Below are 13,585 nucleotides of genomic sequence, written 5' to 3' on the forward strand. Positions count from 1 at the left end.
CAACATTTCTAATCACTCTCTCTTTCACAGAACAACTTCCTGTCATCTTAAAGGCCTCTAGAAGCAGTCAGTCATGTTTGCCATCACAGTGGTCTGGATACCCGTATAATCAAAGATACACCCATGCTTATACCCACAAGTGCACACACACAACCCAGACGTGACCCAGACTCTGAGGCTGCCCTGGGCCTTTGTCACTCTGCACATTAGATCTAGCACTTCAGAGCTCCCCTTGAGAAAACTCAACACCCCCTGCCCCGGTCCAGACCGCTGCATCATACGACCGGCACAGGCTGATGGACAGCTTTAAAGGAGCTGCTGACGGGGAGAGGGAGGCGGTTTGTATTTGTGGGCTGTGTCCTTGAATGTTTCTCTGTAGTGATGAGTGAGGCCAAACAGTTGCTGATGACCTTTTCAGAGGGAGAAAAAATAGGAGTGTGGGTCTTAAAATAATATTAATTGGGCGCATTTCAATTGGAAGTAATTAAAGGGATTTAGCTGTAATCCTTCTGTGACAAGAGACAGACTTCGTGGAAGTAAATCTTTTTGTAGCACACTGTGTTATTAACTGAATGGAATATTTTTGCCATTACATCAGCAAGTCAAAAAGCAGGAAGGCAGGGCTTGAAGGAGAACAGAGTGATGTGGAGCCAGAGAAGGGTCAGAGAGGAGACGGCATACCTTCCTGTTCCTGAGGCGCAGATTATGACTGATTCCTCCACCCTAAACTCACTGATGTAAATACTGGACCCATTTTTCACAAGCTTTTTTATCTTCTTAACACTCGGACACCAAAATGTATTTTAACAGAACAACAAATCAGAAGAAAACTGACTTGGAAAAAAGTCTTGTGAGACCTGGCAACACAGATATCTCTGTTCTTGCCAGTTCTGGCATCAAATGTCTCGTCTCTCTGTGGGTGCTGAACCGTCAGTGCTGCCAACATTCATTTGCAACCAGATGAACAGAAATTTAGAAGAGCTTATATTTGAAACCCAACATTTTAAAAGTAAAAACTAAAAGAAAATGTGTATTGCTATTATTGCAGAAAAAGGAGTCTACACCCACTTTGGAAACAGGAATTGCATATCATTTCTTAGAGATCTGTACTAGAGGTCTTCACGGGTCCACCGGGACCCAAGGACCCAGGTGCTGCTTTCAAATAAAAGACGGGTCAGGTTCGGTTCCGGGTCGCACATTTACGGGTCTCTTTGGGTTCGGGTACGACATTTTGGACCCGTGAATACCTTTAGTCAGTACTGTCTGCAGCACATGAAAATGTCACGCTTCAGTTGGACGGAGAGAATCACTTACCTCATTGGCTGAGTCCGAAGTGCTGTCTTCAGATCCTCCACCACCTTGTTCCTCATCTCCATTTCCTCTTCATCAAAGGCAAAGAGGGTCTGCATCTGCAGGAGTGGTGAGAAATTAAATGATTGGAAACAGCAGATTAACATGGCTCTGTAGCAGGTGCCATGGGGAAGGCTACTTAATTAAGACACCAATATAGTTTCTTCTGGGTAACACAAGAATATTAACATTAATTAGCCAATAAAGCAGCAACAGTACAGAATGCATCCCTTTAAAGTGTATGTGTTTGTGTCAATAAGTTTTAGCATCATTGATAATTAAAGCATCGTTGGGAGACTTAGTTACCAGTAAGTATTACCCTTCTTTTAATGTCTGCTTCCTTTAAAAGAACTGTTTGAAGCAACATAACATGTCAAAATAAGTCATGCAAGCAATTAGCTCCAATCCACTTTACAACACATGATTAAAAAAGGAACACTTTGACCATAGGTGGTGTTAATGCATTTCTGCACCACTTACAGCCTCCCATCGGCAACATCAAAGAGCTGCTGTGCTCCCATTAGTCTGGGCCACAGGCCTTCTGTTTAGCCTCTCCAGGCTTATGGCAGCTCACTGCCAAGTGCAAAGGTTCAAACGGTGTGTGTTTCAGCTCTGGTGAGTTAGCAAGTCTCAGTGACTGCCCAGTAATTTTACTGAAAGATGCTTTAATTCAACCTTTTTTACAATCATTAAACCCTTCAAAAAATGCATACAGGTCAAAGGTCCTTGCAAATATTCCATAAGAGAGGATATCTTTTGCACCCAAGTCGCTAAAAAGCTAAAAGCTAAGGTAGCTATCAGTTCTGGTCTGCTCGGTGTGTGGCTGAGAGAGCAGTCAAAACATCCATCCTGTCGACTTAGCCTCGAGTGCAGATGGTTCATGCACCCTGAGCCAAGGAGGAAGGATCTGGCTCCTGTTTCTTTGAACGAATATGTTCATAGTCAATGGGAAGTTGGACACAACAAGTGTTGGGGAGAGTGAATGATTTGGTCGTGCTGTGGGCCAGTTCACCGTGTCAATGAGTCTAGCCAACTGGCTCCTTCCTACATCTGCTATTTGTAAGCTCATTCGAACCTGTGGCCAACATGCACATAAGGATGCTATTACAGGCAGTTGGTAAACCAGCAGAACGTACTTCCCTAAATCCGTATTATGGGAAGTGCCCCCCAGAGCCAGAACTATGCCCTCAAGCTAGCCGTCAGTACGTCGTTAACGGAGTGAGTGATGAGTGCAGCTCATCAAAACCTTAATTTGAAACATGTGGGTCACTAATGCATCAAGCACAAAGCATTTGAAGCACACTGAAGATGAATGCAGACTACATAATTTAACAAAAAAATCATGCAAAAGCAGAACGCAAAACCTAATTAAGCAAACAAAACGCTTATTGAAACTTAGCTATGATCCTATTGTTCCTCTATGTTCCACTGGAAATGAGTGGGATAATGTGATTAGAAACAAATACAGCTTTGTTTAAACAGTTTTACTGGAACTTGATTGTGAAGTCATACCATTTCAGTAATCTTATAACAAACGTTTTTCCTGTATTTTCTTAATGCCTGAAAAGTAACCACATTGATATGACACTTGACCCACTAAAATACTAATTCCCACTAGCTGTTCTCACATTACGATATATTTACAAAACTTTTCAGTCAGGTTGAACAGAAACTTCAGCATTTTCTAAAGTAGTAAGAGTGATAGAGCTACAATTCAACTGAGTGCCAGTTAGCTTGTTAGCAATCATAATGTCGCAGCAAAGCAATGTAGCTTGTTAGCTGTAAATAGCTTTCAAATTCAAAAGTTGCTCAGTCTAATTTTTATTAAAGTGGCAGACTAATACAGGGAGCAGTGTTATTTTAACACACGTCCAGTATTCTCCCTCTAGCTTTGTTTGTGGTCCCTGTCTTTAGCTGGTAAATGCTCCACTGCGTTCATAAGCTAGCTAGCTTTGCTCGCTAAACGTGTCCATCTGCTGTTTGGTGAGCAGGTAGTGTACAACGGGTGTTTAAGAGCTAAACAGACGGCTGGTACAGTTCTAACAATCCTGTGAGAGCAGTGACAGTGAGCCAAAACATTCAGTTGTATGCCTGCAGATTCAAATGATGATTATTTGTAAGTTAATCACTGTGAGAAATCCCTTTCACAATGTGTTCACCTTTTCAGTTGATACATTATTATCTTAATAAAGCTAATTATAGCCAATTACACACAAAAAACCCTTGTGTAAAAACATTAAGAAAGGCACATTAATTGCCTTTAATTTGAAATGTACTGTACTTTTGCACTGCACATCATTTACAACTTTCTTTACTCTATGAGCAGCTACAGCATCAACACTAAATGTAATATTTTCATAACACTTGGAAGCACTTTGTATTACCGACCCGAGTTCCTATTTTGAGAAGCATCGGTGCAAAAGCTGAGTTAAGTGTGTTTCTTCAAATGATTAGCATATAAGACACTCTTCCCCTTACTTATTTGTCTGTCTATCTACAGAAAGTCTTGTCCTGGTGGCAGCTGAACACTAACTTGTACTCAGCAAGGCTAAAGAGTCACAAGAACGTCTCAATTATAACTTTGTGGCCCACGAACAACGTCAGGGCTCCGACATGGTTTTATGAATGAATATCAAGATGCTGGTTGTACAGTAATCTCTCTGGGCGGCAAAGCAAAAATTAGCTCATCCAATAACTCAGCTACTGTTGGAAGGGCTGCCCCTGGTGAGCTCGCCTGGGAGCCAAGACATGAAGTCACTGAGGAGCAGAGAACCTCCAAATTATAAAAAGGCTCTTCTGTCAAGTTGCTTTCTGGGGCACGGGAGAGGAGGAAATTAAAGACCGATGGTGAGAGAGAAATAAAAGGTGGAGTTATGGTGAAAAGGAGAGATTCTGCAAAGTTTGTAAAAGTGGGGAATGGAGAAAAAAGATATTTTTCTACAAGTTAAACAATCTATTTTTAAATGATGAATACGAGAATCTGATTGGCCAGTTGCAGCATTTTGCAGTCTGTGATTTCTGTATAGCAGACCGCTGCGGTGCAAAATAGACCTTCGCTACGGACACAACTGATCCAACCTGACTTCTAGACCACGACCAATCATATCTAGTATCTGTTAAAAGAAGTCCAGGAAAAGATACATGTCTGAGAGCCCGTTGACACTCAAAAGCACAAACGCAGAGAAACAGCAAGATAGGTTATAATGTGTCAACGTTATAGTCAACGTTTACTGAACACAATTTTAGCTATCAGTGTTTAAAGACGGTAAATCCAGAAAGAAAATGTCAACAGACTTTGACAGTTACAGGACAGGACACTTTAATCAGCTGCTGCAGTCATTTAAGTGGTCCTCACTGACTTTTGTTGAATGTTCAGTTTAATGTGAATTATATTTTCACACCCTCTGCAAAATCTCTGGCCCTATTTTACAACTGTTTTCTAAAAAATACTAAGAATTTACAGCCTGTATGTACTGTAACAAGGCATGTTTAAGAAGTTGTGTTGCAGCAGATTAGTAAGAAAGAAAAAGACATGATGAGAGAAGAGTCTTTGACAGAGTCTTTGAGGGAATGAGAGTCAAATAGCTTCTCCAGACTTCGATACTGTGCTCAGGTACAATCAGAAGTAGCTGGCTCTCGTCCCCCGTGTGGTGCCAGTAAACAAAAACAGCTGTAATAATAGCAACACTCTACATGGGTCGTTGCTACAGGCGTGTTTGCCACAAAAACAAACACCATTGCAATAAACCGATATTAGATGCCATTATGTTTTGGCTTTATGTTTATGGAAGTCTGTGTAAGTTGAACAGTTTATCTGATCCATGGCCTGGAAAGTCTTGTAAACGTATTAAGTGTTTCCTTCGCTAGATGAAGAAAACAAACAACAAGAATCAACCTCGTGGAATGTAGAGAAGTCCATTAATGAGGCTCTGTCTGTGAGTAACTGCCTCCACCAACGGCTTGTTAGCCTCTAAATTTCATGCTTGCATGTCATCCTGAAGGATCTCCTCTAAAGATGTCGTGTTTTATGATCTCTAAACATTCAGGAGCCAGCTTGTCGTCCACAGAAAGAGCCAGGGTCAAAGGTCACTGGTCACAAACTGGTCAGTGGCCTTATGTACAATGAAATAATAAGACTCTCATAGCAGAGCTCGTGTTTAAAATGATGCTGAGATCATGGCTGACGGCCATATCATGATGGTATCATGCTGTTATTATTGGCAGCCATGCAAGCTGGAAATAATGAACATTGTCATCCTGGCTTTGCTCCGTGTCTCTGACAGTCATTCCCACTGACTCAACTGCCGAGCGTCTGAGTGGCCTGTTTGTCATCACAGTGTGTGTGAATGCCGGGGTCGCAGCGAAGGAATGTGGTCATGCGAATATAACGAGCAGTCAGCAGGGAGGCGATAAAAAGAGAGTCAACAGAGAAGTCTGAGAAAGAATGAGTGAGTGAACACTGACCTCTCGCAGGGTGGGTCAAATGCTAAAAATAGATTCTAATGATACTGTAAGGGCAAAATACAGAATCTTTTAAAAGAGGGGGAAATGATATTTAAACAAGGTATTTGACTTACAGCAGCCATGGAGTTGATGCGGTCGATGTAGTAGTCGGGCCAGCTGGTGGCCAGCTTGTTGGGGTCCTCTTGCTCCTGTGCATGGAAACAAAGACAAGTTGAGTTAGTCACTTTACCTTTAAAGTGTTCATCTGCTGGTTCAAGGGAAAGTAAAACAATCTGATGCAAACATTGACGTAACAATCTTAGAGTTCTCAGTTCTGGTCTCTTTGGAGACACCCATGGTGGTAAAAGATTCTAACAGAGATCTAAGCAGTGTCCTCACTGAAGGTTTTGATTGTTGGCTTTAACTGTATGGCCTTTTATTCTCTTTCTCTTCAGAAATTAATTACTTTTGAAGTACCATCCTCTGTGTCCATTAGTCCTTTCTTTGTTTGTTTGGCGACAGTAACAGTTTACTGTCAATTCAGCAGGGACCAGACAAAACATGACACTTCTGTCTTCTCTCTTTGGTGCACCAACTACTGCTAAATCATTTAAGCCGAACGTAGAATTGACACCCAGTTCATGATACCAAATAATACTGGAACTATAAGGTCTTGCGTCAATGGGCCATTGGTTCTATCAAAGACAAAAGACTGTGACTTTATATACATTTGAAAATGTTCAAGGTTCAATGTTCTTGCTCATCCAGTGGCTGAGGCACTGGAAGGAAACTTTCGAGTGCTCTGGTCAAGAGCATGGATACTCTGTGTAACATTATAATCCAACTCAACAACCATTTATTCAGCCTGACATTGCATTTGAGTTAGCTGTGTTTGTTAGGAGCCAGGCTTAACCACCCAATATCAAGTGACTCATCTGTTGTGCCAATGCCATTTTTCAGTTGATGTTAATTAAATACATATTATTAATTTAATCAACTTAGAAGACAAATTCTTATGTTGACCCTTGACCTAGACACACCATCAGGATCAAATCACCACAGGTTCCATGTTTTCTACCCATCCATCCATTATCTTTACCACTTATCTTATTCAGGGTTGCAGGGGGCCGGAGCCAATCCTAGCTGTCATTGGGCGAGAGGTAAGGTACACCCTGGACTGATCACCAGTCAATCACAGGGCTGACACATAAGCGCAGACAAACTTTCACACTCACATTCACACCTACAGGCAATTTCAGAGTCACCAGTGAACCTAACGAGCATGTCTTTGGACTGTGGGAGGAAGCCGGAGTACCCGGAGGGAGCCAAAGCATGCACAGGGAGAACATGCAAACTCTATATAGCCGAACTGGGATTCGAGCCAGAAACCTTCTAGCTGCTAACTACTGCACTGTGCAACCATCCATCTACTGTAGCAATATCAAAATGTTTTGCAAGATGCACACAAAACTTTAAAACTGCCGCGTCACAACATCCTACGTTATTCACCTGCCTTCGCTTTTATCGCTTGTAAAAAGAGAAATAAGAGTTATAATGAAGAATTGCCTTGAGGAAAGAAATGCACTCCTAAATAGTTTTCAAATGGCTCTCTCTGAGACCAATTTGTCGGGGCCAATCAGGGGAAGCGTGATGCCACGAGCAACGGAGGCACTGGGGAAAACAGAGAACATGTTCCTCGCTCACATCTGGTCTTGTTTAGCCGGGGCTTAGAGCGCTGGTGGAGCGTTGTTGTTGTTCCTGTTTCTGCACGTCAACGAGAGTTGGAAACTTAAAGCATGCCACATTAGTGCAAGATTGGATAGCTGTGTTAGAAAGTTACTGATATGTTTTGTCAATGGTTTAAGTGTCTTTTGATTATTAACATATTTTACAAAAAGTCACTTCTGATTTAAAATAAATGTGGTCAATAACTAATGTTAAAGTATGTTACTTGGTATGCCCATTATTAACTGTCAAATCACTCCTCACATGAAAGAAGTTAAGCTTCCCTTCCCACACAAAGCTACATGACGCTGTGGGGGCGCTCTGACTACTTATATAACTTTCCTCAAGAACATGAACAACTTCATTTACTGCAAGGGCATTCATGCTGCAGTAAGTGCTCATCAATTCTCTCTGTGTGTCTTCTTGGAATGGAAAATCAATCTTCCTGCCGCACTATCCCTTCATTTCTAAAATGTTGCTTTACATTTGCAGGGTGGCACAGAAAGCAAATGACCTTTTCTTTCGATTAAGCCAGTCAAACTCCATTCTGAAATCAGCCTGGATTGATTGTGCCACGACATAAAATCCCCTTATTATCTCTGCTTACCCAATCAACTTAGAGCCAAGACGTAAAAAATAAGCTGCAGAAACGGCACTTTTACTGATTTATGGATCATTAACACTCAAGCAGCTCACTCCAGCTTTTTGGAACGGAGTATAAAGGTTGGTCAAAGTTGCTTTCAATTCTCATAGTGCCTTCTGTTTCTGATCTACAGAACTCACTGCCCATATTTGAGCGCGGGCTAAAAGAGCTAAACTAAAACAAAACAATAGAACTCACTGTACCACTCAGCTTGTGTTTCCAAGCTGGCCGGCTGACACGCTCAGGACGCGATGCCAGACAGATCCTGACGCTGAGATTAACAACTTAACTGCCTCTCTCTGGCCCCGGCTGAATTGCAGCCGCCGCCGACACGCCCTCGAAAACATGTTGAGTCTAATGCAACATTTACTCTGGCAGTTTCAGCTGGAGTAAAGTACTGTAATTTTCCTCTTGTTGTGGGAGAAATGAAAAATGATTACTACATGAGGTTTGTTTTGGGGGTCCCAGTCATATCAGTCCAGACACTTCCTGCGTAGTTGCCCTTTTAATGGTATTTCTAAAAGGGTGAAGTGATGGCTGGCCTGTTTTTGTGCGCTGCTTTTTGGATCAAACCATTTTGGAAGTTAATGACAGCTGATGACTGCGATTAAAATGTTGTGATAAGAAGCCAGACTGCAAAAAGTGCAAACAGAAGGCCTTTGATATGAATGGATTGAGAGTTTGAATGTATTCTGTGATAGCTCTGAAGACAATGAATGGGATACACTAAGTGCCCTTCTGCGTCTGGTCCTCTTCTACATGAAAACATTCCAGCCGTGTGCGCCACAGTGACAGTTTAGGGTCAACCCCGTCATTCAATCACAGCAATTACACGCTAACACCACACCGTACATTCCTCATGTCTGGTGACATTAAATATGATTTACAATCGGTTTCCAGTTAAAGGAGGACAGGAATCCCCGGCAGTGTATCAGGTATATTTCTGTAAGGTCTTCGTCTTGTTACAAACATCTGTTGAGGGATATATTGTTTCTCTGAAGACCCAAATACTGACTAAATCCAGGGTTCAAGAACATATCCCTGTGTTTGGCAGGCGAATGCATTTTGCAGAGGCACCTGTTGAACGAGCAGATGAAATTACATATTTCAGCTCCCCTGCTGTCATGCAACACACCGTCTTAAAGGTTCAAAACCTCCTGAAAGGTTTCACTGACAACGATAATAGAGTTCACAGATTGTAAAGCACCTGCACACGTATGCGTTTCAAGTCAAGGGTTCAAGAACAACACGAGATAGCAGGTCCAAATAATCGATTGGCCACAGTTGAACCCAAAGCTCTTTTAGGGCCTCATTGCAGGTTTCTACAGTTTGTTTGACTTTAAAACGTCCTCTAGATTTGAGATGACAAGCAAGATAGGTAAATATAAATAACAGCATGCTATAGGCTACAATGCTCATTCAATTTCCCTAACCTTAGAACCCCCTTGCTATCACTGAAGCCTTTGGGGGTGGCGGCTGATATTTCCAGGCTTTGGTGCCCTTGGATTTCAAGATAACGGATATGCAAGCCAAGACTTCCTCTTCTGTTCGATGGTCAGTGATATCTCCTTCACTGTCATCAAACATGAGTCGATTCTTTCTGAGATTGATAAATAGCTCAACTGTGGTCAAACTGGTTCCAAGATATCATTTCAGCTAATATGTTCCAACCAAACCTGCTCAAACGTCACACTACTCAAAACTACTCAGACTATAAACGATCAACAGAAAGCAGAGCAGAGGCTTCCAGGTCCCTGCTAACTTCCACATGCGTTTGGTCTTGATCCTGTCGCATATTCATACAAGTGTGTTCTGCACATCAAAGATCAGCATATTTTCACGTCCATATTTTCCGATCTCAGGGCTCTGGCAGCCAACTTGGCCCAGTTGTGCCTGCAAATGAAGTCAAACTGTTCTGGGTCCCAGACAGGCCAGAATCTATACATTGTCTCTGTGCGACATACTTCCAAGAGGGCTCCAGTTTCTCTGGCAATTTGAGTGCTTGTCAGCGACTTAAACTGTGTTCCCATGTGCTCAGAGAGGCCCAGGGGGACCTTGGGTGTAATGTGGGGGCTCTCATGGGCTGTCCAAAACCATGACAGCACCGGCACGCTGCACAGTACTGACTGCTGAATGGAACAAGTTATTGTTGCAACACTGCCTAACAGCTACCAAGGACTGGACATCAGATTACTTCCTCTGATTAAACCCTGAAGTACTCATCATAGAACATGAGTGCCAAATCAAGTCTGATCCTTTCAAGATCTGGAAAAAAATCAGTCATGCTTTTGTCTCCCCTGTCATGACTAGTAATTCACTGCTGCTAGACTTTTAACAAATGCACCATGAGGTCACAAATTACACCAGCGTCAGCCAATCTACACTTGTTACCCACAGAATGCAGAATTTATACTTATGTTTCTAAACTACTGTGTCCCCTGTGAGATCACTGAGGTCTTCTTAACAAGGCCCTCTTGCTTCTGCTGTCTTGAAAGCCAGGCCTTAAATAAAAGGTGACCAAGCTTTTGCAGTTGTTGCTTCTAGGGATGTCACGAGAACCGATACTTCGGTACCAAGTCGATGCCAAAATTCTGAAAAACATGACGGTACTAATCTTCTACAGTACGGGGGAAGAGCTCGAGACTAACGCGTCTAGCCGTCCGGTCCCTATTTTTCCCTGATAGTGTGACACTGGGAACAACTAATCTGTGTTGAAATCGATAGGAGGAGAGCTAGTAACGTTAGCTGTTAGCAGCTGGGAGACAGCACAGTCTACTGCTTGGCTAAATAACGGAGGCTGCACTGAGTTACATTATGATGCGTTCAAGCTCTATTCAGTAAAAATGACTATTAGGCAAAGGTAACTTACAATGTTATCGTGATGTGTTCAAATACGATCTTGTAAAATGAAGTTTTTGGCGACAAACGATGATGTTTTCACAGCAATATAAAACAGATATTCGAGAGAACAGTAGCTCTAAGGAGCTTATGATACAGAGTTAAAACTACTAATTACTACTACTAAGATATTTTTAATAAAAGCAAATATTTGAATAAAAATACAATCAATAATAATACATTCTGTGTGTTTTTACATTTTTTACCGTGGCATCAAGTTAGGTATCGAGAATCGTGGAATTTCGCTGGTATTGGTATCAGCTACTAAATTTCTGGTATCGTGACCCGAGTTGCTTCCAACTTCCCAAATTGTATTCCGCCAGTTATAAAAAAACTAAAGTCAGTCCTGTACCTGTTTCATAAACCCGTGGTCCTGAAATGTGTGTTTTGCCGCCTGTGTAGTTTTTACTGCTTTTAACATTTTGCACTGAACAGCACATTATAACTCTGGCTCTCTAAAATGTACTTTATCCTTGTTATCAAAGACCACACAAAAAGAAGAGTCTGATATATTGGATATCATCTGATGATTATAGCCTCTAGGAGTGACGACCAACATTTCGGGGCTTCCATTGCGGACAGCGGTTAGCGATTCAGGACTTCCGGCTTAGGCTTCCTCTTCTGTGCGCTGCGGTGTTTGCAGTCCAGCTAGCAACTTGAGAAGCAAAAGTGGAGTCGCGGTTAAGATAGGAACATATAAGAAGAGATTGTTACCTGAAGATTTCTGTTTATAGAGATCTTTAAAAGCTAAATCACCACCAGTTGACCGCTGACAGGAGCCGGGATGGTATCATGGCGGAATACGTTCTGCACCTTTTGCTCTGCATTTTAATGCTTGATCTCTAAATAGAGATTAGGGAAGAAGTACAAAAGCTTTAGATAAATTAATTCAGTGCAGTTGTTGCTTCGATATCACATATCTGTTCGATTGCAGATCAAAGCAAAGACTAGTTTCCTCACCACTCCAGGTCCACATTCTGCTCTGCTTGGCATCTCAAATGAGCTCAAGTTTGATCATGTAAATGTGTGATTTACCCTGACACACAAGGCATAACTGCACCAAGACACAATCAAGACACATTGCAAGCTGTCGTTTAAGAATACATGTATAAGTCAATACTTTCTCCATACTCTGCTCCAGCTGTCACCACAATATGTTCCCGTTTGTGCAACGGGGGGGATTGTCGGACATTCCAAAGAGCCAATGTCTCAGCGGGGAATATTTATCTATGGAAGCCGGGATATAAAATCTCACCTAGAGAGGCAGGAAATGGACAGGATATTGAATTCTGCAAGATTATGTAACATTTGCTGCCTGTTACAGGTAGCTGACATAACCCACGTTTCAGCACACGCTCGGGCAGAGATCTTCGCCTGGGGTCAAATTAGTTTAAGTGATGTGGATAAAGCACACATGGCTAATAATGTAAAACATCAGCTGCTGCCACGTCAGTCGGAGTAGTATGTTTGGGTGCATATGGTTCCTTTGGCCAGTGCATGTGAAGAAATGGTCCTCATCTTTCACAGACTCTGAGAGTGTAGTCGGGTGATTTTGGAGAGCAGACCTGATAAACAGAAGATCCTATTTTTAGAGATTGAGGACAGTGGATCGTGGATCAGTGCTTGTTTTGTCAGTGTGTTGCCGCTGATAAAGGGCCATATTGTGTGATGGTGGTCTGCAAACACAGTGTGAGTGTGTGCGTGTGTCAGCGCAGCGCTACTAATGGGAGTCAGGAGACCCTGTTTGGCTCCCAGCACTGAACGATTATCAGGAGCAATTAGATGTTACATCGTGTTCCCTACCTGGGGGCTGCTGGACGCAAGTCATGCTTTAAAATGCAAGTGTACACACACACAGACACACACACCAAACACACACACTTACTCTGCTACCTCTTCTTCACTTGCACGCTAAACATGTATACGAGCCATCCCTTCATTCCCAAGCGTTCGGAGAATAAAGTCCACTCTCTCTTTGTCTCACACAGACACACAAATACAAACACAATCACAAACACTCACACACACACACACACACACACACACAGATAGCTAGCCAACACCCCCGGCTATGGCTGACTGGGTGGCTGAGATCAGAGGTGCAGATACGGTTAGCTTATGTAAAGCCTGAAGGCCTCAACAAGATGTTCAAGTTAGTCATGGTACACAGAGACCATATTTACACCGATTCCCTTACATCACTGCTGACTGGTATGAGCTCGACGCTGGAAGAAGAACACCCTCGCGTAAACTTCAACTGCTCGACTGAAACCAAAATACTGAATTTGAATTTTCATGTTTGAATAAAAAGAAGAAAAAAGCTGCTTTAATTGTAAAAGTCATTCAGGCTAGTGAGCATCTAACTCACATGTTCTGGAAGAAACAGAATCAATGTTAGGGTTTATTTATAAGATAGTACTTTATAGTTTTACCTCAACACTGAATCAAATTATTCTGTGTAATGTGAAAAGAAATTCATTAGACTAACCAACATAGAAATGCTAACTAACTCAGCAGCTCTATGGT

At 42.2% G+C, this 13,585-nt stretch overlaps 1 protein-coding gene across 4 annotated transcripts in view; it reads right to left on the reverse strand.

Annotated features, from left to right (window-relative positions):
- Positions 1-13,585, reverse strand: part of daam2 (dishevelled associated activator of morphogenesis 2) — a 129,873-nt gene that overhangs the window by 54,258 nt on the left and 62,030 nt on the right. For all 4 annotated transcript variants that reach the window (XM_069661321.1, XM_069661319.1, XM_069661320.1 and 1 more), the window contains exons 4-5: positions 5,928-6,002; positions 1,315-1,409 (exon numbers count right to left, since the gene is read on the reverse strand). In XM_069661321.1, the coding sequence (XP_069517422.1) occupies positions 1,315-1,409; positions 5,928-6,002 (170 nt within the window). The remainder of the gene's footprint in view (positions 1-1,314; positions 1,410-5,927; positions 6,003-13,585) is intronic.

Source organism: Semicossyphus pulcher, unplaced genomic scaffold, assembly GCF_022749685.1.
Source record: "Semicossyphus pulcher isolate SPU_LCO1_2020_fin unplaced genomic scaffold, fSemPul1.0.p SCAF_14, whole genome shotgun sequence".
NCBI lineage: Eukaryota > Metazoa > Chordata > Actinopteri > Labriformes > Labridae > Semicossyphus > Semicossyphus pulcher.